At 37.4% G+C, this 26,216-nt stretch overlaps 1 protein-coding gene and 1 long non-coding RNA gene across 3 annotated transcripts in view; both read right to left on the reverse strand.

Moving 5' to 3' along the window:
- Window positions 1–4,917, reverse strand: part of LOC139126344 (uncharacterized) — a 7,290-nt gene extending 2,373 nt beyond the window's left edge. The window contains exons 1-3 of the mRNA XM_070692413.1: window positions 4,610–4,917; window positions 2,642–3,336; window positions 1,232–1,319 (exon numbers count right to left, since the gene is read on the reverse strand). Coding sequence (XP_070548514.1) covers window positions 1,232–1,319; window positions 2,642–3,336; window positions 4,610–4,804 — 978 coding nt within the window. The 5' untranslated portion in view covers window positions 4,805–4,917. The remainder of the gene's footprint in view (window positions 1–1,231; window positions 1,320–2,641; window positions 3,337–4,609) is intronic.
- LOC139126325 (uncharacterized) overlaps window positions 1–26,216 on the reverse strand; it is a 426,578-nt gene that overhangs the window by 207,267 nt on the left and 193,095 nt on the right. The window lies entirely within an intron of this gene.

A 26,216-nucleotide genomic window follows, 5' to 3' on the forward strand; every position in this document is an offset into this window, starting at 1 on the left:
GAGGGAAAAGCTCTAAATATAGATCGTTTGCCTTGAAGTAGATTATTGTCTTGCAAATAAAAGATTAAATGATCATAGATATGTCGCTCCAACACTTTTGACAAAACTGTTAAGACACTCACTGTCCGATAATTACTAGGGTCACTTACACTCCCACTTTTATGTAATGGGGTCACCTTAGCACGTTTGCATAGGGCCAGGAACGTACCCAAGCGAAGGTTACCATGTAAAATGCCTGTAATAGATGGGACTATGGCATCTGCTGAACTGATTAGAAACTTTGCCTGCAACCCATGCAAACCAGCAGCCTTCTTGATATCTAATGACTTGGGTTGTTTTTCACTAACTGTATGATTAATTCTGGAATGCAGAAATACGATTGAGATATCTGGTTTACGGATACAAAATTGTAAAGCTTGTCTAGACAGAAATTATTTGATTCTTCTTTGCTTTTGGTCGCATATTTATCAACAACTGGTAAAAACAAGGATTGAGGTCATGGAACTCGGGTTATTTAATTCGTTACCATTTATAATCATACTCAGAGGTATTGAGGATTTCTTACCCACGACTAGTTCCCGTATATGGTTCCAGAAATCCTTAATTGCACACCGACCCTTTTCTAAAACTGACCGATAATAAACGCATTGAGCCTGAAATATGAGTGATTAACATTTTCAAAGATTTTCTTTTTCTCTGCTTTATCCTTTTGAGACATGGCTATTGGTATTTCGTCAGTCCAACAATCTGGACCTCCTTTGTAGCTCACTCTCTTTTCTTTAATTAGAGCATGCGCATCAACCATATAGTCATACATCCAATCCTCGGGATCATCAAATGCGTCAACTATAGTCCATGGTTTGGAACACAAATCATCACAGAAACTTGATTTCGTGAAGTTCTTAAAACATTTGTATTTGATCGTACCCACAGTGTTCATGCTCGTCGCTGAAGCTTTTCTCGTAACACATAGAGAAAAGTACCTATTCACTGATGGAATTAACCACAAAGCTTTATGTAGTATTCTCTTTGTGTGATACAAAGATGCGATCAGTTAACGTTTCAGGTGCTGATGCTGAGCGAGTAGGCCCAGTAACAACCCGAGTGAAGTCATATTCAACCGAGGGGATCAGTAGAAGAAACAAATTTTGCAGAAATTTAAAATTCTTTTGAGTGAGAAAAGTGTGAAAATGGAAGAACTTTACGTTATACTACACCTAATGTGCCTTACCTCAGTTAGAAATGACGGGTGTACGATGTAGGCGACCTCTACTTTATGTTTTTTCATATATTTTGCTATGGCGGCGGTAACATCCTTCCTGAACAAAATGTGATACAAGAAGTAATAGTTAGAATGTAATCTTTTTTTTTCTTAAAGCCCCAGAAATGCTAACTTTCGATGATTTTTTTCATTATTTTTATTTTATAAATCAATTGCAACTTCTTATTCTACTCCCCAAAGAATGTTGAAACACCCACTATTGAGCTTGTCAACTTAGTGTCTGTATGAGTAAAATGCATGGTTATTGTTTACATTTGAATTCTAGTCCGGACCAGAAGTCACTTTTCAGCAATAACAATGTAGTTTACAACCGCAGGGGCTGAGTTGACAAGCTGGATACTGTGTATATCAACATTCTTTGGGGAGAAGAACAAGAAATTATGGTTCACATTCAAAATAGAAATGGTGAAATTATCATCAAAAGTTAGCATTATTGGGGCTTTAACATAGCAAGGACATCGACCAACGCTAAAATGTGAAACTAATGATGAATGTATTTAGTGTTGCAGTTGAGCCGCTATAGTACATACATGGGAAAATATTCTGTAAGTCTGACTTGAATTTTTGTTTTTGAAAAGATATTTGCCTTTGTCAATGCATACATATTTGTCTCATCAGAACTACTTTTTCGTATCTGAACTGCTACTTAGGACGATTACACTAGGAAGGGCTGATACGTTGTACAAACCTTAAGGCATATTAACATTATCACATGCCCTATATATCGAAAGACATACTTCTGAAAGGATTCAATAGTAACTTGTTGATGACCAAGCAGGCCGCAGAGTCACCATGTGACTGAAAGTGACCCGGAACTATTTTCAACTTAACAACTTTGGGATTTAAAAATAATCGAATTACATGTTTAACACAGAGAGCCAGTGTTTTAGAGAAGTATTCAAGAAAATAATCGATATATCGCATGATCATAATTTAAATATATCAATGATTCGCCGTTTGACGATTAGAATCGTTCTATTTTTGGCGGATTTTCGTCTGACATGTCATTCGCAAATAAATCAAAAAATTGGAGTGAAAACTACGTAAGAGAGTCATATACCCTCGAGGCAGGTGACCATTTACGCCCATTACGTCGGGCAAATCCCTTGTTTGAGGCTGTACTATATATTATGCCGCCCCACACATCAGATGATTAGGTATCACTCAGTGAAAAATTGATGGACCTTATGCTCATGCTGAAATTTGCAGTGCCTGAATATTCCCATCATTTCATTTTGCAATTTCATTTCAAGGATTCCATACGGTATATTTTGTTAGGTCTAAATTTATTTACTACTGTAAAAAGGTTTTCTTTATTATCTCTGTAGCACATCTTGATATTACATATGTTTTACTCACATGTCCAAACCGGTATCTTTCCATTCAATGGCTATATAAGGTCCGTAATTTCTTACATATTCTATTATCTCGTCAGCTTCTTTTCTAATATACGGCGCCCTGGTCAAGTGTTGGTTAATGAGCGTGGTCAACTTTTTTTGCAGACTCTCAGGAATTTCAGCCCCGACCAGGTGTGCCATCTCGCTCGGTTTGTACATGCACAGGCAGGGGTCGCTGTCAGCAGCTCTGAAGCGCCATTCAACCATCCGAAAGTTTTTGGAAAGGGCGGGAAGCTTTGGGACCTCGATATGAACTTTCTGCAGCATGTGAAGCCGTGATTGGTTAAAGTCACGTTCGTAGCCATCGTGTCTGGTGACGTGTGGTTCTGCCAGCAACATTGCACGTCCCCAACATTGATAACTGAAGTACTGCGTCGAAACAAGCGGGATAATCTCGGCCAGTTTCTCAACATCAAAAGTTTCATTAAAACTCCACCAGAACTGCTCATCCCCACTTTCTTTGTAGTAAAAATTTGCGAAAGGTGTGGCAACGACAGCTCTTTTGTGATAAAGTGCGTAGAGTAGAGCGATCTTGAAATTTTGATGGCGGGAAGTTGGACCGCCAATGATGAATTGCGGCATGGAATACAACATTCTTTGCTGAGACATCCAAAGTCTGCTGAAAAGTCGACTCACACCAAACTTGTATGTGTAATCCTGAAAGAGATATTGCACAATACGGTCATTTCTCAATTTCACAATCCTCTACGATTACACCTCTGTTGGACTCATTTATTGTGAGACATACACTTTGTACACTTTCGTAAAAGAACTGTTTTAAGAGTAATGAATGCACACTTGCACCGCTCGTTTGTCGTCTGTAATCCTTTAGCGCGTCTTATTTGGGTAGCGAGATGTGACGTGGCATAAAATATGTTCTTTAGTTGGAACACACTATTACATTCCTTTGTGAACGCGTTTTGTGAATTTCCTCCAACATCACAGTAAACTTTGTCCACAAGCTCATGTGCAATAAAAATAATTTTGTTGTAAAAGATGACGTCAGACCCCAGGAACGCAAAATGTGAAGGTATGATATTAACACCTTTATGTCTGTAAACATATGTCGCATATCGACGATTGATATGAATAAATTTGAATTGAAGGGGATGTAGGTTTCTCTGTGATTTAATAAATCAAAGAAACGCAGTGTTATGCTATGACATACATTATTACTGAACTGCATAGCTTGTTCTGTTAGTTTTGCATGGACGTTAAATATCTCTTACCCCAAAGGACCATGATAAAATGACTCACGTCCGTCCAGGGTAACCCTGTTTCCTAGAGGACAAGGGCAAGCGTTGGATTGAGATTGCCAACCAAACTATTCCTAACGATTATTATCTCCTTTTACCTCTACACACATATACACACATATACACATAATTTTTTCAGTATCGGTATTTAACATCCCTCCTATATACGTGCACTGTATATGCAATCCATAAAATATAATCGACCTCACAATGTACATATACATCATATTTAAATTACTTCGGTCATAACTGTCTGGTCGGACACGTCAACCATGTCAGACAATGTTGATCTAAATCAGCGAGAAGACAACAAATTTCCGATAAAAGTTTCTTAATTGAGAGTTGATCACAATAGCGATTTTTATTGCAAATGCAAAATCAAACACCGATATACAATTTCAGAGCAAGTCACGTGACTGTATCGTGTGAAAGGTCATTCATTATTCTATGTAACGATGTGAGAGTGTTGCTGTTTTATTCCTGTTTCCTTCTTTGTATAAATGTTGAAATTCAAATAAAATACTAGGTACACAATATGCTTCCCCCGATAGATGTTTATGACTACAATTATTTTTAGAAGTTAAATGTACAGTGCAGATTCCAGCATTGTCGCGAATAAGCATACGAAATTGTTCTTTAATACGCTGTTAATTGCCTGAAGCAAACACGCTTACCTCTGACAGGTGGCTGTGCATGTTCGCAGCGGAACTTGAAGGACTCCAACTGTCCGGGTCGATGTGGTATTCTCTAGCGTTTTCCGGTTCGACACTTTGCCCCACTCGGTGTAAAACTAGGGGCAGGAGACTTGCACCGAAAACGAAAAATACTGTGTACTTTACAAGTCGACAGAGTGATTTAGGAAGAGCCATAGCGTCACGGTTTCTAGGCCTAAGATAGAAATTCTCTGATAATTCTATCTCAAAAAATGAAACGCACGCGGTTTGCCTGATAGTACCAGTTAACGTTCTTAATAAATGATATCCTTGGTTACTGGACAACACGCCTGCTAATTTGCATATCCATACACTGTAAACGAGCAGATTTTAGGAGGGATATCACAGATGGTACATAAGGTGCATAGGATTTTTAATCTCGGCAAACATGTGCCATATGCTTGCGACGTGTCATGTGTTTTCAAAACAATGCCATGCAGACAGACGTTATCGGGTAGATGAGCACAAAATACAACTCAATCTTGTATGAATAATTTGATTATATCCTATTGAAAATCAAATTCCACCCATATTTTTCGCAAAAGTAATCTTTTTTCGCATACGTTATATCAAGAGGAAATGAAATGACAAGAAAGCGAGGATGTATGCATGTCTTTGCTTCTCCTGTGCGCATGTTTGCTAGGGGGCGTCCGTATTCTGTGCCTCTCGGTTGCGATGTATGTGATAATGCCAGCTTTGAAGTACTAAAATCGTACGATATAACGTTTATGATGTCTGATGAAATCGGTGCCAGATTACGACATCAAACGACATACTTGTGTATTATAGACCTGTATATTATGTCGATTTTGTGATAATTTACATTGAGTAACGTTCGTGGGGGATTAAAGCATGATTCACTTTGCTACGAACGATAAAGCGTTTTACGTGCACTGCAAAACCTCAAACATGCTGGGCTTTGGTGGTGGTGCGCCATCATCGTTGAGAGGTAAAGAGCCGCAGTTTTGCCAGCACTGGCTGACAAATTTGCATCAATGAGCAATTGTGGATGTGGATAATGGCGTCACAGTGTTTTACTGGATAGGCTGTCCAGTGCCAGCTTATTTAATTCATGTTAACCCGAGCATTCTGAGCTCGTTGCCATGGAGACAGCCAACATACAGATTTCGAGACGGAGTAGTGACGAGTATTACACTTATAAAATTAATGCAATATATGCAGGTAATCTTGACAAAATGAAAATTTGATGGAGAAATAACGTATTCGCACGATTTTGCCGCCATACTTTGAATAATAATTCATCCCAGCGCTACTGTATTGTCTCTTTACTGGAGACCAACCCGCTGGCTCTATAACACGAAAAGACTGCGCCCTCTCTCAATCGGAAACACTAACCCCAAATGTGTATCTTAACAACCTAATTTTCCAACGACTTTTTTTTCCATTTTACTGGCTGAGCAAAATAGCAGAATTAATCCAACCGCCAATGATAACAATAGCCCGCCCACACTTTCCCCATTCAGTTCCGTCCGGCAGTCAGGAAGAAACAGCTTGCGAACACATTTTATTGGCGAGCAGCATTGTTGTGCGTCCTTGTCTATTCCGTTAAAACGTCTCAATCTACTTGATGATAAATGACAAATCCTGCTCTATTAATACCTCGATATGTTCATTCCATTCTGCCCCTTGTGAGTCGACGATGCGATTCAGGTTCTATTTCCAGGCCAACTGGTCTAGACTTGCTTTGGTAGGATGTAAAACGGCGCTTGACACCAAAGAAAGCAATTAAACTAATGCAAAAGGTATTGGCACTCATTCTCATTCATTATTAAAGCTTGAAGATAATTTCAAAGCCTGTAATTTTGAAAAAAAATGAAACATATAATATATTGTTTTTTTATTGAAAGGAAGTGAGTACATGTCAATAAAAAGTATACTGTATTGTCCGGAAGCACGATTTTTTTTTCATTTTACTCAAAGTCTTCACCGCCCGGTTGCCAACGTTACAGTTATTAACATATTTGATGAATATATATTGTTTCTAAGACCTGTATTGAAGTACAAATGCTTCGATGTCACTCTGCGTCGCCCTCTCCTAAAAAGTTACGAGCAGAAATGTATCGCCTACCTTTGAGGGCGCTATATAAACCTCCTGACATTTAAAAGAATGTAAGAACTGTGTCACAATCTATACTGAAGTGAGGCAACCCATAATTCCCCTTGATTTGTTCACTCAGACATTATTTGCTAAAGGCTTCTTCAATATTATCAGTTTCTGAACAATTTGAAACTTACAATTTACTTTAAGGACTATGTTCCAAAATTATTGGTTATGTTAAAATTCAAAAAGTAAGTTGAATAAGAAGTCGATGTTTGGAGGTGCTGAAAATTGTACACTTGTCAAGGTAAAGTTATCAGCAATTAAGATGGTCTCATCATACACCTGTCAGAAATGCAAATTTCCTTTGTTACAAACAAATCAATACCTTTTTTTTGCCAGCACAGATGCAACCTATCCCCCAGTTTCCTTTACGATATTGTGTATGGCTGTTAAAAATCTATGTCGATAAAATTCCAAATTGCTATCTCCTCCGCGGAAAAGGCGTTAATCTTCTCATTATTCACTGTGAGAATTCAGAAAATTATGATTATCAAAACTATGTTGCCATTATTTTGAAATATGGACGGAGCAGTTCTGTGTACAGAAGAAATTTGCTTAAGATCAGTGAGTGATCTATGTGTGTACGGATCATGGAGAAATGGGTAGCCTCACTCAGAGTGTGTGTAGCAGCTGAGGGTGTGTGCATACACTCAACTGAAGGACGATCTGTTTTGAATCATAGACCCTACAAAAAATATGTTTGAATGTAAAGGCGATAAAGACTGGCCTTTGTTTTTGTTTTCTCGCCAACAAGGATGATCTGCTTAAACTGCTATACAAGATGTTAAAATTTTCTGTTCGGGAAAGTTGTGTATGTATATACAACGATAATCTTGTTAAAGTTTAACAAACTCGCATTCTCAACAAATGTCCTTGGACGAAGCGAGAGATTATTGCAAAAAATGTGAGGTCGATTTTGTTTCGGATGTAATACTTTTAGATGCTTCACTTTGTGATGTAAAATTCTGTAGTAATTCGGGGATTAAAACGTTGAGCTTGTCACACTCGATAAAAAACGGCCAATGTTGTGGTTTAATCTCAAAGGTCGGTTTGACATCTGTTTTGTCAATTTTTGGTAAGAATTAATTCAAAGACATGAAGAGGATGTGTAAAACTGTATCTTCTTTTTTCACTGAAATTACTTTACCTGCTTAGTAGGATAGTGTGGATCTAAATGTCTAAATCAGTAGGGTGGTTTGTACAGTCCTCTGTCTATCCTCCGGGTTTGGTACTAAATGAGAAGAAACATCGTCTTGTGACACAAGTCACACGCCATACACCGGAATCCTTCATAAGAAAAACAAATCATCAGGAGACTTACTTCGAGACAAAACATAAATGACATGTCCACCATTGAGACGTATTGAACGTTGTGGTGCTGATGGATTTTAAGAAAATAAACGAAAATGTGTAATTAATTGCCATTGTTGTGGAAGTTTAAGTACATTATGTTAGTTGGAAGCGTGCTTTTCTGTGAGTTGTGTCAGTCTGCAGTTTTCAGTATTTTGCTAATTTCATTTGGTGAACGTGCATTGCTTTGAAAAGATAAGTCGACGTAAAACTGCAAGTATATATAACATGTCACTTACCGGGTCTGTTTTCCCGAAAACGTATAAGGTGAAATTTATAACCTACCCATGATGGCGCTACAGACAAAGCTTCTTGATTTTGAAAAAATCATTACAAACGCAGCAAAGCACTAAGAGTGTGTGCACAGCGTGTCGCAACAGGTGAAGTCAGGTGAAGGACATTCTGTTTTCAACGAAAGCAGGGGATTGAGAACAATATTTGTTTTCCGGGCAGATTTCGCAAAGCACTGCTTATCTGCTCCAACGGCTATCAGGGAATTAAAATGTCCAGTTCCGGAAAGTTGAGTTTATATCTGCGATAACCTTTGTTAAGTTGAAGAAAATCACACGGTCAACAACTGACTTTGAAGGAATTGAGAAGATTATCGCAAAATACGCGTGAGGTCATTTTTGTTTCGGTTCGAACATTTTGCGCTGTAAAGCTCCTTTAACTGGGGTAGTGAAATGTTGAACTTGTCACAACAAATTGAGAACCAAACTGCGTTTTTACTCTGAAACGTCGTTTTGCTTTTGCTTTATCGCTTTTTAAAAACAAGCGGAAAATTTTGCTTTTTTACATCTATTTCTGGTTAATCAGTGAAGTGATAATCTGAAACGACTTCACCAAACTTGTTTTCTAAAATTACAAGGGCGCTGGTTTGGAGCGTGCTCTGATGTTAAAGAAATTCCGTAAGAGTTTTCTTGTAGTTTATGGAATTATGAGATTAGAATTTTCAAGGTGAAAAGCGATGATCATAAATCGGTATGTAAAAGACTTTGAGAAAAACTGTAAGCTCAGCAGTTTTTTTCTCAACACTTTTGATAATCATGTTGTGATATATTTTTATTGCCTGACCGACAACCCATTTGATTCTTCACACAGTTTTAAACCATTGCGGCAACATTTTAGAAATCTATACCGACAATAAATGTCAATACTTCAGTCAGTCTCAATCAGATTCCTACATCTTTAATGGATTAAATTTGTTGTTAAGCAATGTATGCTCCAAAACGATGTATCTACACCATGTATCTCAAAAACTTAGGGAGCACTCCAGTTGGCATCTTCTATACTTGCTACCGCGTCATCCTACAACAAACGCAACCAAAGAAATTGACAACATTTTTAACCTTTCAATGGTCGCCCATCTTGTGACGGACAATGATTGACTTACAGCCAGTAAAACAGCTTACATAGATTGCAATGTATTTGTTATTGTCGTCGTCTTAATTGATTGATTGATTGATTCAGATCATTGCAATATATTGTAATTTTCTTGTTCTAAAGTATCAATCATATCGTGTGCAGGAGGTTATAAACAATCCCGATTAACAATTTCGTAGTGAATATGAATGTCAATACATTTGAATTTTACATTTTTTTGATAAACAAAAATACAAATTGGAGAAATATAACCGGGGATCTGCACTTGTTAGTGGTTTTGACTGAAGAATTCTTGGAGCTCTATTACGCCGTCCATGAAGATACAACATCAGAACTGAGATATATTCTGATCTCACTGCCATACTTGTTTATGTCAGGATACATAATGGTGAAGTCTACGTCAGGATTACAGTTTTTGTAAGCTATGATTTTGGTTGTCGATAAACTTTCAATTGTACTATTATTATTCATAATTTCATCAATAATTATTTGTTGAGTGTAAGGTTTGGTAGGAATAGGCAAGGGCTAGGGTAATGATAATAGTAAGTTATAAGAGGGTTAGGGATTTACTCAGTTAGTGGTAGGGTAGGAATAGATATATGACAGTGAGAAGGTAACAATAACTGCACCTTTATTTTTACTTTGTATGTTTCAATGTTTTCATAAAGTAAATGAGAATCTTATAGCCCTGAAATTGACAAATACAAGTGAGTACTTGAAAACCGCTAGCAATAATTTCAATAATATGTATGCTAATTTTGTGCAAATCACCGAGAAGGCCTGAATTAACTGCTGTGAAGAACATTTTTCTTGTGATGACGTTTTGAGGAAAAACAACATGCTACGCTGGCTACAACGCAAAACCGTGTCATTGAATCATTTTCCAGAAATATTCATAGGTACGCTTGTAGCCCGAAAAAGGTCGTATGGAATGAAATATTTGTTCTCAGCTTGAAAGCAATGCCCGGAAATGCACTTACGTGCGCTAAAAAAAGCCGTAAGGAACGCCCGTTCCGTAACACGTACGGGTTTCAAGGCGCCCCATCCCCTTGGGGTGTATCTGCGCGTTCACTGTTGAACGGTTTCAAGGGACCCATTGGACGAGTGCCAGAACATGTCTTGCGCGCGCTCTGTACGAACGTGTGTAGTGCACACACACTATCCATAACTTGCAGAAGCGCGTCCGAGGTAGCGTTCCACACTGGCGCTATAAATCGGAAGAAAAATTGTTGACATTGCATGAAAACGGTCATTACTCTGACATTTTGATGCCCAAGTCACAAATGTAAGATGTATAATAATAAGGTTATCAAGAAAATACCGCAAAGGATGCACTCGGTCATTGGCGCCACGCATCGACCTCCGCTTCGCGTCGGGCGATACGCTGCGCCGATGTCCTCGTGCATCCTTTGCGGTATTTTCGTAATAACCTCATAATATATATATATATATATATATATATATATATATATATATATATATATATATATATATATATATATATATATATATATATATATATATATATATATATATATATATAATATATATATATATATATATATATATATATATGTATGTATGTATGTATGTATGTATGTATGTATGTATGTATGTATGTATGTATGTATGTATGTATGTATGTATGTATGTATGTATGTATGTGCGGGTGTATGTCTGCCCACATCAAAAACTCCGAAATTGCAACACCAACCATCTTAGAATTTTGTGTACAATGGACATGTCAGTGTCAAAAATATGCAAATGAGGTAAAAAGGGAAAATCCTGCAAATTGCTAAAACTCTTCTAACCACAGGCCAGATTTAGTTGAAACTTGGTATGCAGGCTCTTTATGGTGACTTGGGTTAGATTTGTTACAATTGTGGTGAAATTATAATAGTTGTATTTTTAGACAATTTTCCCCGTTTTTGGTCAAAAAATCTTCTACTCTGAAAGCGCTCATCCCATTGCCTTGAAACTTGATATGTATGATCCTAGGGTTGTCCCCTGTCAGATTTGTTCAAATTGAGGTGCAATTTTAATTGTTGTATTTTTTGGTCAGTTTTTCCCATTTTTTGGTCAAAAATCACTTTCTCCCAAAGTCCCTGTCGGATTGCTTTGAAACTTGATACTCTTTATTCTATGGTTGTCTTCTGTTGGATTTGTTAAAATTGTGCTGAAATTTCATATCTGTATTTTTTGGGCAAAGTTTAGCATTTGTGGTCGAATAATCATTTTCTCTGAAATCGCTCGTCCAATTGTTTTGAAACTTGGTATGCATGTTCCCAGGGGTAAACTTATTTATATAAGTATACTCATTCAGGCCTGCAACATCGAATCAAATGTGGGCCGAGTTTCATTGACGCTATATTTGTCATTTCCCCTGAGAATTATTTCGCCGTTTATTTTTCACTGTTCAATGAGCATTATCGCTACAAATTTGGTAAAAAAGAGAAATGTATTCGTAAATCTGCACTTGTTAATTCTTTCGAATAGACGTACACAAAACAGACTATGTTCGATTATCCTTGCAATAGATGGAAAGAGAGGATGCAAAACATATTTTTCATTCCATCCAACCATTTTTGAACAAAAACCAGCCTATTGACAAGGGTCAATGACATGAAGTGCACCAAAAGTTTGATGAAGTAATTTCCAAAACTTCGTTACAGTGCAGTGCATGGCTGTGAGCAACACATTGATAAATTCATTTTTGCTCTCTGTTATTTCTGTCAAAATTCATGATTATAAACTTGCAGCGCCCGAAACAGCGCCACATGGTATGTGATATCACAAGGTTTAGCATCAATGATGACTAAAAGAAAGATAATCCCCGAGGATTATGCTGTTTGTGGTTGTTTTTGTACAAGATCTAACGTATACGCGCCAAGTTTAACCTTTGACTGAGCATTCTGACCTCAACGATTCATTTCCTCTAAAATACTCTTTAGGGCTTTAAGTTTTGCATGTTTAAGTTGGCTACATCTTGTGGCATTCTCGGGGAAAATGACAGAACACGGTTAGAGACTGTTCCAGAAATCTCATTTTCTCTCAGGCATTGTGCAAGAGCAGTTCGGAGATTGTCGAGTAGTTTTTATTCTGTTGTTTTCTACAATAAATTATTCTGTTGTTTCTACAATATTTCGTGATAAGTGAATTGAGTATACAACTGTTATGCTATGATATTGGTGACCTTTACAAAGTATTGCTTAGAGCTACTCTTCAGGTATTTCAACGTGACACCCGCACAGTGTAGTTAGGAGGTGCATGTCTTAATGTGGAGGCGCCAAAGCAGGAGAGCGCCCACAGCAAATCATGGCCATTCTCTGAAACCCCCGATATGAATTTCGTGTCTCCACAGCTGATTCGTGACTTCCTTGGCGTAACAGCTTACGGTAGTTGATGAAAGAAAAAACAGTACGACTTTTTTGGTTTAATTTCGAAAATAAATATTACGAAGAATTAAAAGATATAGGTACCTTCAAGCTTCTATGAAATGCACTTATGACGACAAATTTCAGCGATTTTCGATTCATATAGAGATGTCCTACGTATTGCTGTGGGTGATATGAAAGTTCCCGCATAGAGTATTTGCTTTGAAGCTATTCCGAATGATCTTTAGTGAATCGATAAAGTAGCGACGACGCAGTGCCACCCTCCTGATAAATTGAATAACGTTCTTCTTTGAGAACCGAAGGCATTAACAGCAAAGATCCTACAGGACAAAAGTTTATGATAGAATAGTCTTTGCCTAAGTACCCGAGACCGGCAACTAGAGTAACTTAGAGTGTCAAAATTCTAGAAAATGCTGTGTTTCTTGTAGACTGACTTGCTTCCTTCGGAGCTTTGAAGCTGACATTGTATCGCCATATGAATTTTAGTCACCTAATGAATGCATTGAAACTATTCCACTCCGCCAACGAATTCTCAACAATGTATAGCACTACATGTTACGTGATATCCATACCATTATCCAGTAAGTCCACACATTCAGTGATGTAGAGGAATTCGCTGATGCACAAGGCATTTCGTAGGCGTTCTAAGGCCGTACAATTTTGATTTAAAGGCCGTTGTCAAGAAATTGCATTTGGTGAATGTATGAAGACCGAACGTGAAGTTTAATTGAAGCACGGGTTGTTTGAATTTGCACACACATCATCGTCTTGAAATGTCTGGTGATTTGAGCAACCTTATTGGATCTGTACAATTTCACACAGAACTCTCAATACATTTACACTATCAGTGCTTTACAAAAAGAAGTACAGAGTTAGTGACTGCTTCTTCCGTTTCTTAACAACATGATTTCTGTATCTCGGGGAATGAGGAAGTTCCTTACTGCTTCAATACATGATAACTCATCGATATGTATATATGTTTCTAAGATGTACAAACGACCAGGAATGCACTGTGGATACAGGAACCCTTAGAAAAACATGCATTTTAATAATCTTGACAACATAAATTTAACATTTTGTTCATCACTTCCCCTATGAAGATTCTATTATTAAGATGAAGGTTTTACTATGATGCCAAGCGTGGCCGGTAGGTTTGATCGACCTGATAGGTAAAATATTTTGGTCCAGGGTTCATTAGCATGCTATTGTGTAGACCAATTACCGCCTTGATAAGGGTCTTCTCGAACCATCTGTGTTGCCTCCTCGGACAATCCCAACAAAACATATACTTGGCATTACGATGCAAATTTCTCTTGTATCAAGCATACACCAGTCAGAATCTACCGTCACAGCCAGTGTTTCTCAGGGTACTCATTCTCGTTAGCTGATACCAAACAGACACTTAGCAAATTAACTTGGTAACAGTGTTTTCACGGTGTGTGTGCGGTTTTTAATTGTTTTCTCTGTATTAAAATTTAGTCAGGGATGCTGGCTACGAGTTAATTCAATGAGTGATGATAAATATTTAATGATTAAACGTACACATTGCGAGTGATAAGATAGTACTGGTGATGATGATGATGATGATGATGATGATGATGTTGTTGTTGTTGTTGTTGTTGTTGTTGTTGTAGTTGTTGTTGTTGCCAAAGATGATGATGATAATGAGGATTATAATAATCTCAAATACAAAAAGGACGTTATTTTGACAATCTAATTCCCAATTACTTTTCTGTCCATCGCCATTCAATGATCTACACAACAGAATGTAAGGCCAATAGTACTGAAATAAAGAATCTATCTAACAGAATGTAAGCTACACTGTCGCCAGACAATACTTAACACTATAGACTCTCAATACATCGATTTGACCTGTACTCGTAGGGAAAAAGGTCATTTAGTTTAAAGTTGGCTCGCAATAACGTGAATGTAAACACAGCCATTCAACCATGAGACTTTCAAAAGTGCACACAAAATGATGTCTTTGTATGAACACTTTAATCATCACAATGGTGCCACATCAATAACTGCGATATTCATTAATCTTCTTCGCCTTAATTACGATCTCTACCATAATAATGAGAAGACTGCCCCTTAATTCATTTGTCCATGCAGCCATAGGTGATCATCATTTTTACCAAACGTATAAATTAGTAAAATTTGCCAAAATCGTCTTTTATATCTTACTTTCAAAGGTTAAATTTAACACGATTGGAACTAATTCGGGATAATTGGATGGTGAAGTAACCTCGATTTAATCTGCAAATGTAAGCTCATCTGCTTTTCTTTTGAGTTACACACATGTTTTTATGAGTAATTTGTAATATCGCAACATTCAGCTATAGGGCACCTAAGACTTTTGAGAAATTTGAAAAATTTGAAGATCAAATCATCCCAAGTGAGTTCCAATCCTGTTATTTGGTTGTATTTTGAATCTATTTTTGTGTCCAATTAATACGTAGTCGAGATTTGAGTTTGGCAACATCCGTCAAATGTCTCCTCGTCAAAACTGAATGTTAAACCAGCTTAAGCCCATACCATCTTTTTGTCAACATGCAAGCGTTTCTGAGCCATTGATGAGAGAGAGAGAGAGAGAGAGAGAGAGAGAGAGAGAGAGAGAGAGAGAGAGAGAGAGAGAGGGGGAGGGAGGGAGGGAGAGAGAGAGGGAGAGAGAGAGATCTACTTTCATGCAGCCACATCTTTGTCGCTGTTCCAATATCTGATCACGTGGCAATACGTCAACAGCAAATAATAGCTTCAAGCCTTCTTTAGCAAAGATGTGAAAATCGGTATCTTTTCTCTTTATTACTATGGTTACCACTCAGTTTTAAAATATATATAGTTGAAGCGGACTCATGATAAGCTTACTGCAAGTAATCTAGCACCCAATAATGAATTTTAAATGAGTTCTTGAGTATATATACAATCTGCATAATAACATCTTTCAGAGAATAAAAAGATAAAGTTCAGACTGAATGTCCTTTTAAGGACGCTTGCCAACAATTTAAAATTAGCATATCCTCGCTTGAGAAAACAAGACTCTACTTATTAGTAGAATATGTGCTTGTTCAGTGATAGAGACTTTATCTGTTCATATTTATAAAACATGTGTGTGACGAAATTTTAGATATTGCTTTCCACCCATCATTTTTAAAAGGTAGCTGTCAATAGATAATGTTATCGTTAGCTTTGTTATTATCATACGGTTAAGTTTCTGAGAATTATATCTAGTTGAGGCCTCCATGAAGACAGGTTTTATAACAGATATATTTACATGATTTTTATATCTTGGGCCGAATAAAGACTGGGTGTATTTCCGTAGAATGCCTCCGGCTAGGTAGGTAGATTCAAACAATTGTTACGTTCATTTTGTTGGCTGAGACCAATGAAATCCGGTAAAATTTAGATAATGTTCTCGGGTTTTTTTTATAAATGCGAAAAAGTGTCAAAGGTTGGCTGGTTTTTCTAGGGTCGGTCGTGTCATCAGACACACTCTTATGTTTTTATACTTTCCCTTGTTAGGAACAAAAACCCGAAGAAATATTAAAACACTAATGCGGAGTTTTCTCGCAAACTTTTAGCTGACACGATCGTCAAAATAAAGTTCATTGAACAGTGTTGTATGCGTTTAAATTATCATAATAAATTTTAATTGCAAGGAGTAGTAGTTTCTTGGAACGATTAATATAGAGCCTTTAGTTATGCCTTTTCCGCAGAAAAAAATGGCAACTCAACAAAAGGTCAGACAGTAAATGCCGCCATGACAGCCTCTGAGTTTTGTCGATGTAAGAATTGACGTCATCAGTTTATGGCTGCACCACTTATTGAATGTTCATGGTTCACATGAACTATGAACCATGAACAATGAACTGCACAGATATACACGTTGTCTTCCTAATTTCCAGATAATTATGATACATGCATCTCATCAGATAAAAATGTACACAGCCGTACACAAATGGAAAGACGTTTGTAACTCAGATTACAAGAATGGAGGTTAGGATCAACCAACGAGACAGCTGTTTCTTCTTCTTCCAAGACGACAGGACAGTTGTTTTCACTTGTGCAAAATCGATGACATCGTAACCTGCATTGTGGAAAACGTTATAGGCGTTTCTTATCATGAACATTAACATACACAACACACCTTGAGTCCTGCATGCTAAATGGACTTGCGTTTGAAATGCGGGGAGGGATGGGGGAGGGATGGAGGAGGGTCCAACGCAATCTAAGTAAAGATGTGCGTGCGTTCCTAACAAAGTCATTATTAAATAATAAACACAGCATGAAAAGGAACACTTTCATTACAAAGTCATAAAACAAATGAATTTCAGTATGCAGAAAAAATTCGAGGACGTAAGGAAGAAAGACAGACAGACAGATAGACAGACAGACAGAAACATTGTATATTTATTTATTCTCTACAATGTATGTATGTATGTATGTATGTATGTATGTATGTATGTATGTATGTATGTATGTATGTATGTATGTATGTATGTATGTATGTATGTATGTATGTATGTATGTATGCATGTATGTATGTAGTATGTATGCATGTATGTATGTATGTATGTATGTATGCATGCATGCATGTATGTATGTATGTATGTATGTATGTATGTATGTATGTATGTATGTATGTATGTATGTATGTATGTATGTAAATATGTATGTATGTATGTATGTATGTATGTATGTATGTATGTATGTATGTATGTATGTATGTATGTATGTATGTATGTATGTATGTATGTATGTATGTATGTATGTATGTATGTATGTATGTATGTATGTATGTATGTATGTATGTATGTATGTACGTACGTACGTAATGTATGTATGTATGTATGTAAGTCGACTCGGACATTATTTTTCTTTTATCTGAAAATGTTTGCTTGGAAGCATTTTAGAAGTTAAGCTCACGTGAGCTAAGGATTTTCAATCGAGAACGGTGTGTTCAATTTCTTGCGGAATGAAAACTTGTTTATGAGAAGATGTTTGCAGGTTTGACGATGACACCTTTGCCACGTTCTCTTTTATAAGAAGAAAATTCTGAATACTTTGACAAAACGTGATGTAAATGAGTCTAGGATCTGTTCTATATATGGTGATGCTTTTGAAAACAAATTCTAAGGGGGCATTAATGTTGCTGTGTGTGAGCTGCACGTAGTTTTTCAATCAGAGCAGCAACGCTTTTGATAACTTCAGCCGAGAAAACGCGCATATGTGAAAAATCTAGCTGCTTTTTTCTTTTGATTGTCGGAGAGTACGTGAATAGCATCTTTCTGGCACTTAATCGTTAGACAGTCTGTACAATACAGAACAAAACATCGCCATATTTAATGGACGGCTCGGATTTTAACCACCCACACGATCGTCTCTCGTTGCTACACCTCTGATTTCGAAATGATGTTTTTTTGTGAGTGTTTCCAATCAGAAATTCATGGGTTTCATTTTATTTTACTAAATTCAGTAAGCCTGAGGGCAAAAGTTGTCTCCGAGTCATAAACTAGCTCATCCTTGGACAAGACTTGGTTGAATGAAAGTAAAGTAGTACGGCATCGCCGTACAGACGTAGCGCTATCATGGCTTACATTTGCAACACAACCGAGAAAATTAGAAGACAGGTTATACCAAAGTACAGCTTTGAACTTATTACGATCGTCAAGAAATACAGAAATGATGCTGTGCTACATTCCTTCCAAATCTAAATCGTTTTATTCCACAAAATGCGGGATTGTGTCCAAGGAATACTGCCCATGGACGCTACATGTAGGTTCATATTAAAATATGCAAGCCACGGCATGCCCTCCTGATAGCATTTCCCCAAAGATCACGGCAACAATATCACAGTTGAGAAAACACATTTTATCTGATCGAGACTGCGCATCAAAAAAGCATTCTAATGTCCCATTAGATCAGAAAAGTCTAGTTTGGTATTACCATTCATCGTTTTATCGACTTTGCTGGCAGACTGGCAGTCTACATTTTGTCTCAGATGTGCACGTCGTATCGTAATTTACAAGACTCTCTGAGATTTGTATAAAAGTTTTACGGCTGGGTAACCTGTGTATCGCGGCACTTTGGTGAGAAGTGTCGCTTACAGCAACAAATCTTCTGAAGGGCTTGACAGCATTTCATCAAAGCCATCAACCTTGTCATCTCCACTATGAAGCAAAAGACTCGCTATTCAAGATATATTGCTCAGGTTAAAATACAATCTTGCTTCACTGGTCCAGGACATGTCTATTACATGTCTCCCACCAGTTCTCCTTACAGTGTACAGTATGTTTATCAATCACTCCAACTGGGTCGGTATCACAATAAGGTTTGGGATATGCGTAATGCCTGTGTGAACTTGACACAAAAAGACAGACGTGTAATTACTGACTGTGCCAGCATTGCTCTGGCCTTACTTGTGAGAAATGTAAGTGGCATACCTGAATTCGGAGTTTTAAACACTACATAATTCCAAGTCGGTTGCCGAACAATGTATTTATGAAATGTGTTTAAAAATTTCAGAGCCCATAGCATGTGTTTGTTTGCACAGAATTATATATATATATATATATATATATATATATATATAATATATATATATATATATATATATATATATATATATATATATATATCCCCCCAACAACAAAAATTGAGCACAAATGGTGCACTTACTAGTTGCAGACACGTCTTGTTCGTGTTTCATTCACCGAGTCTACTGAAAACACAAATTGAGAACCTTGAAATCAAAAGACTAAAACCGTCAGATTATCGCCGAAAAGATATCGAAATTCAACACTCTATTTTGCGAACGTTCTGTAATCCCTATATAGAGTCTAATCTTGAGTCAAGTTAAGACGACATCTGTAGCTAATCCTTTGACGATAGCTCTACCATTGTTGTCTTGTATTTAACTACCAACCAAATCAAGTTTAAATGTCAGTCGATGCCATTATTCACCTTTGAGGTTGTTTATCTACCTGTAGATGAAATTTTGAAAGGAGGTTTTGCGCACGGACCCAAGAATGGAAGTTATCCCCGCAGCCAGTATGTCTCCGATTATTCAAGTGCTTTGCAAATGCGAATACCAAATTTCACTTGCAAAACCGTCTGACGATAAAAACAATTGGCCATAACAAATCATTTCCATTGAAAATGGGGGACAAGCAAATCAATGTTTCATTCCGTCTTTCCATGAGACCAAGATGTTAAAAGGTCACCCTGCTTGTCAGATTAAGGGGTTGCCCCTAACCTTACCTAAATACAACGTGGACTACATAATGTGTCATTGACTTGGTGGATATCATTGGTGAGGGGCCATGAGGAGGGCATGATAAAACACACATAACCTTCTAATTTGTAACAAAACGAATTTTGATGACAACGCGCCCCTTTGTAACTCATCATATCTGACGACAGGGGTAGCAAACAAAGCATTGCGTCCATGGAAAAGGCGTTTGCAAGTGACTGCTAGACAGACGGGTAATTTTCCTGAATAGCAGGCGGAGGAATTTTATTCTTCTACTCAGCGAACAGCCAGCGAGCCGAGTGGACAGGCGCCGATTGTGATTCTGTATTTTTTCGTGAATATATCTAAATGCGCAAGGGAACTTTTGTAGTACAGAGAGTCAGTTGAGTGGGTGAGTTTTATGTTTTGAGAGGAAAAGCAGGGAGATATTCTGGCAGGAAGTGAATAAAGAGAAAAATCAAGCCCTGGAAATTTTCAAACCGTTGCCTAGGGCGGATACGAAGAGCTATTATTCTACTCTCCGAATTTTGATTTACAATTTTGTTCAAATACGATAAAATAGCATATTTATATGTCGAAATACCCGCGTTGAACTTCACAATTTCTCAAAAACAAATACTTCGAAAAAGTAACCGCTGTATTTGCATGATAGTACTACAAACAACGATCAAAGGGCTACTGTGACCTTGACTCCAGAGCAGTTATCCAGGTTGTATGGCTTTCATCTTACACGTGACTCACTCGTGATTCTTGGAAGAACGGCAATGGATTTGGTCAAATTAATTCAGGCGTTTATCACATGTACGTGTGGCTATATTTGAGTTGCATGTCAAAAATTGTTTAACTATTAAAATCTAAGTTGTGCGTTCGTCGCAAATGTTTGAAGACCATTCTATCCTTACGCTTCGGTAAGCATTTTCATATTAAATTTGATTTCAAACCATCTTATCGAAAATAATGTGAAGAGATACAGCTATAGGGCTTTATTGGTTGATCACAGTTACTCTTATCAGATTGAACTGGACAGGTATATATATATAATATATATATTATATATATATATATATATATATATATATATATATATATATATATATATATATATATATATATAATACACACAAATTATATAATGTGCCCTCCCGGTTATCACCATAATGGCTTTATGGCAACCTCTGAACTTGGGCACAGAGGGTACGGTTACACATTGCTGAGGATTGAAATGTGGACTCACCAGAGTGCTCGAACGGCAACATATATACAAATATATAGATAGATAGATAGATAGATAGATATAATGTAGATATTCAATGGCGTCCGATGTCTGATAGCAGCGGTGCCTAAATGCAGTGGTGCCTTAATGCCTTAATGAAACAATTGCCGTCCTCTAGTTGATTGAATTAAACTATTTTTTGCAAAATTTCCATTATTTTAATGGCGTATATAGAGTGTGTCGGCTGATACTGTAAGGCTGTTCGATCTTAGAGTTCTAGTTGGATAGCTGGTAGCGTAAGCTTCGATGATGTAGTGCCATATGGATGGAATAAGAATGAAGACTAACGATAATAGTTTGCGTTTTCACTATGATCTATTGAATTTATTGCTGTATTGACTTCCGATTCTATCTGATGTAAAATATATCTCATAAATCCAATTAATATCGATCTGCTCAGTCACCACCTACCGGTGTACCATCTTGAAATAAGAGATAAATGACAGCTTCGACCGATGGCCGCTAAAGCTGACACAACGGACCTGTGAAAGGCCTGCGAAGACTAGCATTTCGTTCACAAGGTGGCTTAATTCCGTTGAATTTGACGACAAAGCAACGCATCATATGATCTCCTTCGGGTTCTTCCTCATCGTTTACCTTTTGACCTTGCAATAGAACATTCTGAAAAAGGGCGACATTTTGCTTTCTGTGTGAACCTTACTCTTCTCCTTATGCGCGCAGTCACTCTTTATGGATTATTGGACTTGCCTTGAAAGCAATCAGACGGTGTGAATTCAACAGAGAACTTCCTTACAGCCCTTGGGAAGACAGAATGAGACATGTTTAGTCAGCCATCAATCAGCTTGTTGATACACGTTAAGAGTCGTTGTAAAGCCTACTTCTCTGCGTGCTTGAAACCTCTCCCGCTAAAACAGTCGCCGGATTTTGAAATCGCCTGTGCGAGGCAGTCTTTTTTCCAAAGAACGCTGGAGAGAAACTCCATCACAACATAAAGTAAATTTCTCGTGGACTCGGGGGAGAATCGTGCCGTGCGTTTGAGTTTAGGTAAACCAACGAATGGGTTTGTGAAACGACTCTTCCGTCAAATTACTCCTGTGAAAGTGACAGAGCGGAGCAGAGAGTAGAGCCAAAGTACACAGTGTCGGACGCTCGTCTACGATCTAAATGTTGCCTCGTATTGACTCAGTCGACACTGTGTACATTAGACTATTTGTATAGTCAAACGAAAGTAGGTAAATGTTACAGAGTCGAAGGCAATAGTCAACGCACATGAACTACTCTCTACAGGCGTGTTTTGAAAGTGTGCGGCGTGTATTATATAAAACCCACTAATTAAAAACATGGTGTATTATGGTCGTACTTGGTGAATATAACTTGAATTATGGTAATGACATCGAAAGTGCAGTGCATGCATAGGCAATGGTACGACATCATCAAACATTCTATAAATGCTGTGATAAATTGTCTTTCTACCTGTGATAGAATTTGTACAAATTTTACGCATATCTGTACTATATCCTAATGCCCATATATATATATATATATATATATATATATATATATATATATATATATATATATATATATATATATATATATATATATACATATATATATAAGACCAGCTTAATTTTGACAAGTACACTGTTGTTGTCGAATATTTGTCTCGGTTGAAGTAAAGTACATTTTTATGTGAAGAGTGAGTCGATCTATCTCTTCCGGCTCATTTTGCCTGGGTTTCAGCAGCAGTGTAAATACGTGGTATCACGTTTCGGTCGTCTGTCTAACGGTAGTGACGGCACTGCAGATTGAAATGAAGTTGGTTGTGGACTGACCCTTTCAGACTGATCTCAAAGTACATGCCACCTTTAAACGGAGTTTAATGGCCACGATATAATTAAAATCAGGAATTACGCCGTTCTACTGACGTGTACTCCTGAGATATATATCTGCCTATGATCTGGTTTAGAAGATTAGTAAATCGTCACCTGTTACTGTTTTATAGGAACACATTTCTCAATCTTTTGAAAAAAAATAGATATTATGGAAGCAGCTTTCTAAAACATCCCCTTGATTCATCTGGGCCAGTGATACTATGTATTTAATGTGCTGTATACCTATTACATTAACATCCGTTATACTCTGGTACGCTACTGTTTTTATGACAACACAAGTTTGCGTTTATTCACTACCCTAGATGGTCCTTTGTTGATCACGTGGTACCCAGATTACACGGCACATTTGAGGACACGGTAGTACCTCAGGCGTTTTGATACGTTCAAGGTTATCACAGTGTACAGAGGGACTGTGAGGTTATGAAGGGTCTCGCTAGACGAACAAACGATCTACTGCGCCGCCGCTGTCGTTTTTACAGTCGTTGGTGTCGCGTTCGGATCACTTGGTTTTGGACCGACCAAGATTTCTTCTGACATCCTTTGATACAAATTAGGATAATCTAAGTTGCCCTTGCCTGCGAGTCGTACACCTTGATTGGATTTCACAAAACGCCGTTGCAGTCCTTAAGGGCTAGCCCACACGATGTCATAATTGTCTTTCTGGTCTGTATCCTAGCATTGACTTCATGTCAGCAAGGCAACACATCGCAGAGAGCACAATACATCGACGCGATGTCACGGTGTCAGAAAAATAAATTTGGGGAAATTCTTTGTGATCCGTGGATGTGAAACTTTACTCGCGAACTTACTAAATATCTAAGTGCTCAAAGTTGCACCTATGTTTTACCGTATCTGATCACATTGACAAACGAAAATCGGATTTGACGTTTAGCGGGGCGAATTAATGGCTAAAATACTAAATTTATGATATAATACGATATGATATATGGAATGATGTGATGTGATGTGATAAAATAACATACAATGTGTCAAAGATAAAACATATTTCAGTTCAAGTCACATCATTTTTTTTATTTCGTGGTTTTCTTACCGATGGTTTTGTGATGTAATCATATAGAAGGCCTATTCAGATATTTTGTTTATCTTGAAAGATCTCATAAAGGACACAGCCCCCTGTGGTGAATCCGACACCCGATGGCGCCAAGTCAGGGTGTAAATCACGGTCGTCAGCTCTGATTTGTTGTGTCCTGCGTGGAAGGATCATCATTTTCAATGAGGTAAACTGTCCTTTAGCGATGTGTGTGCGATGATTTGTTGCTATTGCGTGGAGTCTTGGCACATGTGGGTGACAGAGGATATATCTTGTTTAATGCTGTCGTTACAATGTTCTTACAGTGTTCAGGTGTCCTCTATCAGTGTCAGTCAATTCTTAATCTGATCGAACTCACAACGAACCTACTCATCCAGTGAAGACATCAAGTATCAAAACCGATCAGCTAATCCCACTTCAGGTTGTCGTGTCCTCTATAAGGGAAGCAAGGAGAGCGTTTTGAACATTGTGGGTATCAGTAAATAGAACGTTTCTTTGGTTTTTAAAGCAACTACAAAGAAATATTTACCAAAAGGTACAGTCTGGAACCTTCGCCGAAGTTCAAAATGCGCATATCCAGATGAATTTATACTACTTCGTAACAGGCCTACCGTGTGTTGAGACAATGCTCATAACACGATTGGAAATAATTTGGGATAATTGAATCTTATTTTTCGAATTTTTCTATTTGTCTTGTTTTCATCTATTGGTATGACAAATTCTGTCAATTACCGAAATTTTACGGTAAATTTGCCGGTTTTCTTTCTGTGAATAGAATGTGTGATAGCATTAGACATATTGTTGACGTACATAATTTTAATTATCCAATAATTTACTTCGCATATATTTCTGTTCCCTTAAGTAACTCCTCTAACATTGGAGTATTTTTACAAGTACAAGACTGCAACCTTCAGGTGATGGAGTGATGAAGGATTCATTTTAATTGGAATGGAATACTTACTATCCAACAAAATCTCCTGAGGAATGATGACGATGATAGAATGGAAACCTTTACTTGTAAAAAACTATAAATAAAGCCGATTTCCGCATTCATATCCAACGCCGTAGTTGCTTGTCACTATGGTTGGCCACGCAACTACTAACCCGTCAAAGTGTGTCTTTGCAAAGTGAAAACATGAATAAGACTGCCCAATACTTTGGTATTTAGATTTCGAATCTTTGTTGTCATTGACGATAGCTTTGATATGTTCATAATTGCTATTTTCAATTCACCGAGCATGTTGCGTACAGCGACAGCATCCTTGACAAATCAGCTGATATCTGATTTAGGTCAATGGAATGCTCCTCTTCTGTCGTTTAATTAAAGTTCCATTAGCTTTTAACTTTTAATGGATTTTTCAGAGTTTTAATTCTATATTTAGATTCATTTCTTGTTCTATTTTCTTGTAATTCTCTCGAAATAACCTGTATTTAGCTCTCCATTCCCGCCTTTATGAGGGCAATATCAAATGCTGATGGCTACCATTCATTTTTTAGCCCTCCGGAATTCAATTGTTCAAAAAATCTTTGTATATTCAAGTTGCACACTGCAAAGCTGTGTTGGCAATACTAATTGGAGTATAACGTCTTTTCATGAAAATATTATTAAAAGTTGCAGTCGTTTCCCTTGTCAATTTCTGCACTGAAAAGCATTTTATTTACAGACACCAGTCTGTCTGTATATGTGTGTGCGTGTGTGTGTGTGTGTGTAGGTATTCGTCGGTATTCGTGACCGGAGTATATGTACATTTAGTTCAATGATCCTTACGATAGGTTATCAGATCTGTAACTCGAAATGCAACATGTTTATCTATTAATGTGTCGCTTTTCCATCAGCATTCACATCATGATGCATATAAGATAGAATATGACCTAGGGACAGATAT

The sequence above is a fragment of the Ptychodera flava genome (genome assembly GCF_041260155.1).
Source record: "Ptychodera flava strain L36383 chromosome 3 unlocalized genomic scaffold, AS_Pfla_20210202 Scaffold_27__1_contigs__length_13241970_pilon, whole genome shotgun sequence".
NCBI lineage: Eukaryota > Metazoa > Hemichordata > Enteropneusta > Ptychoderidae > Ptychodera > Ptychodera flava.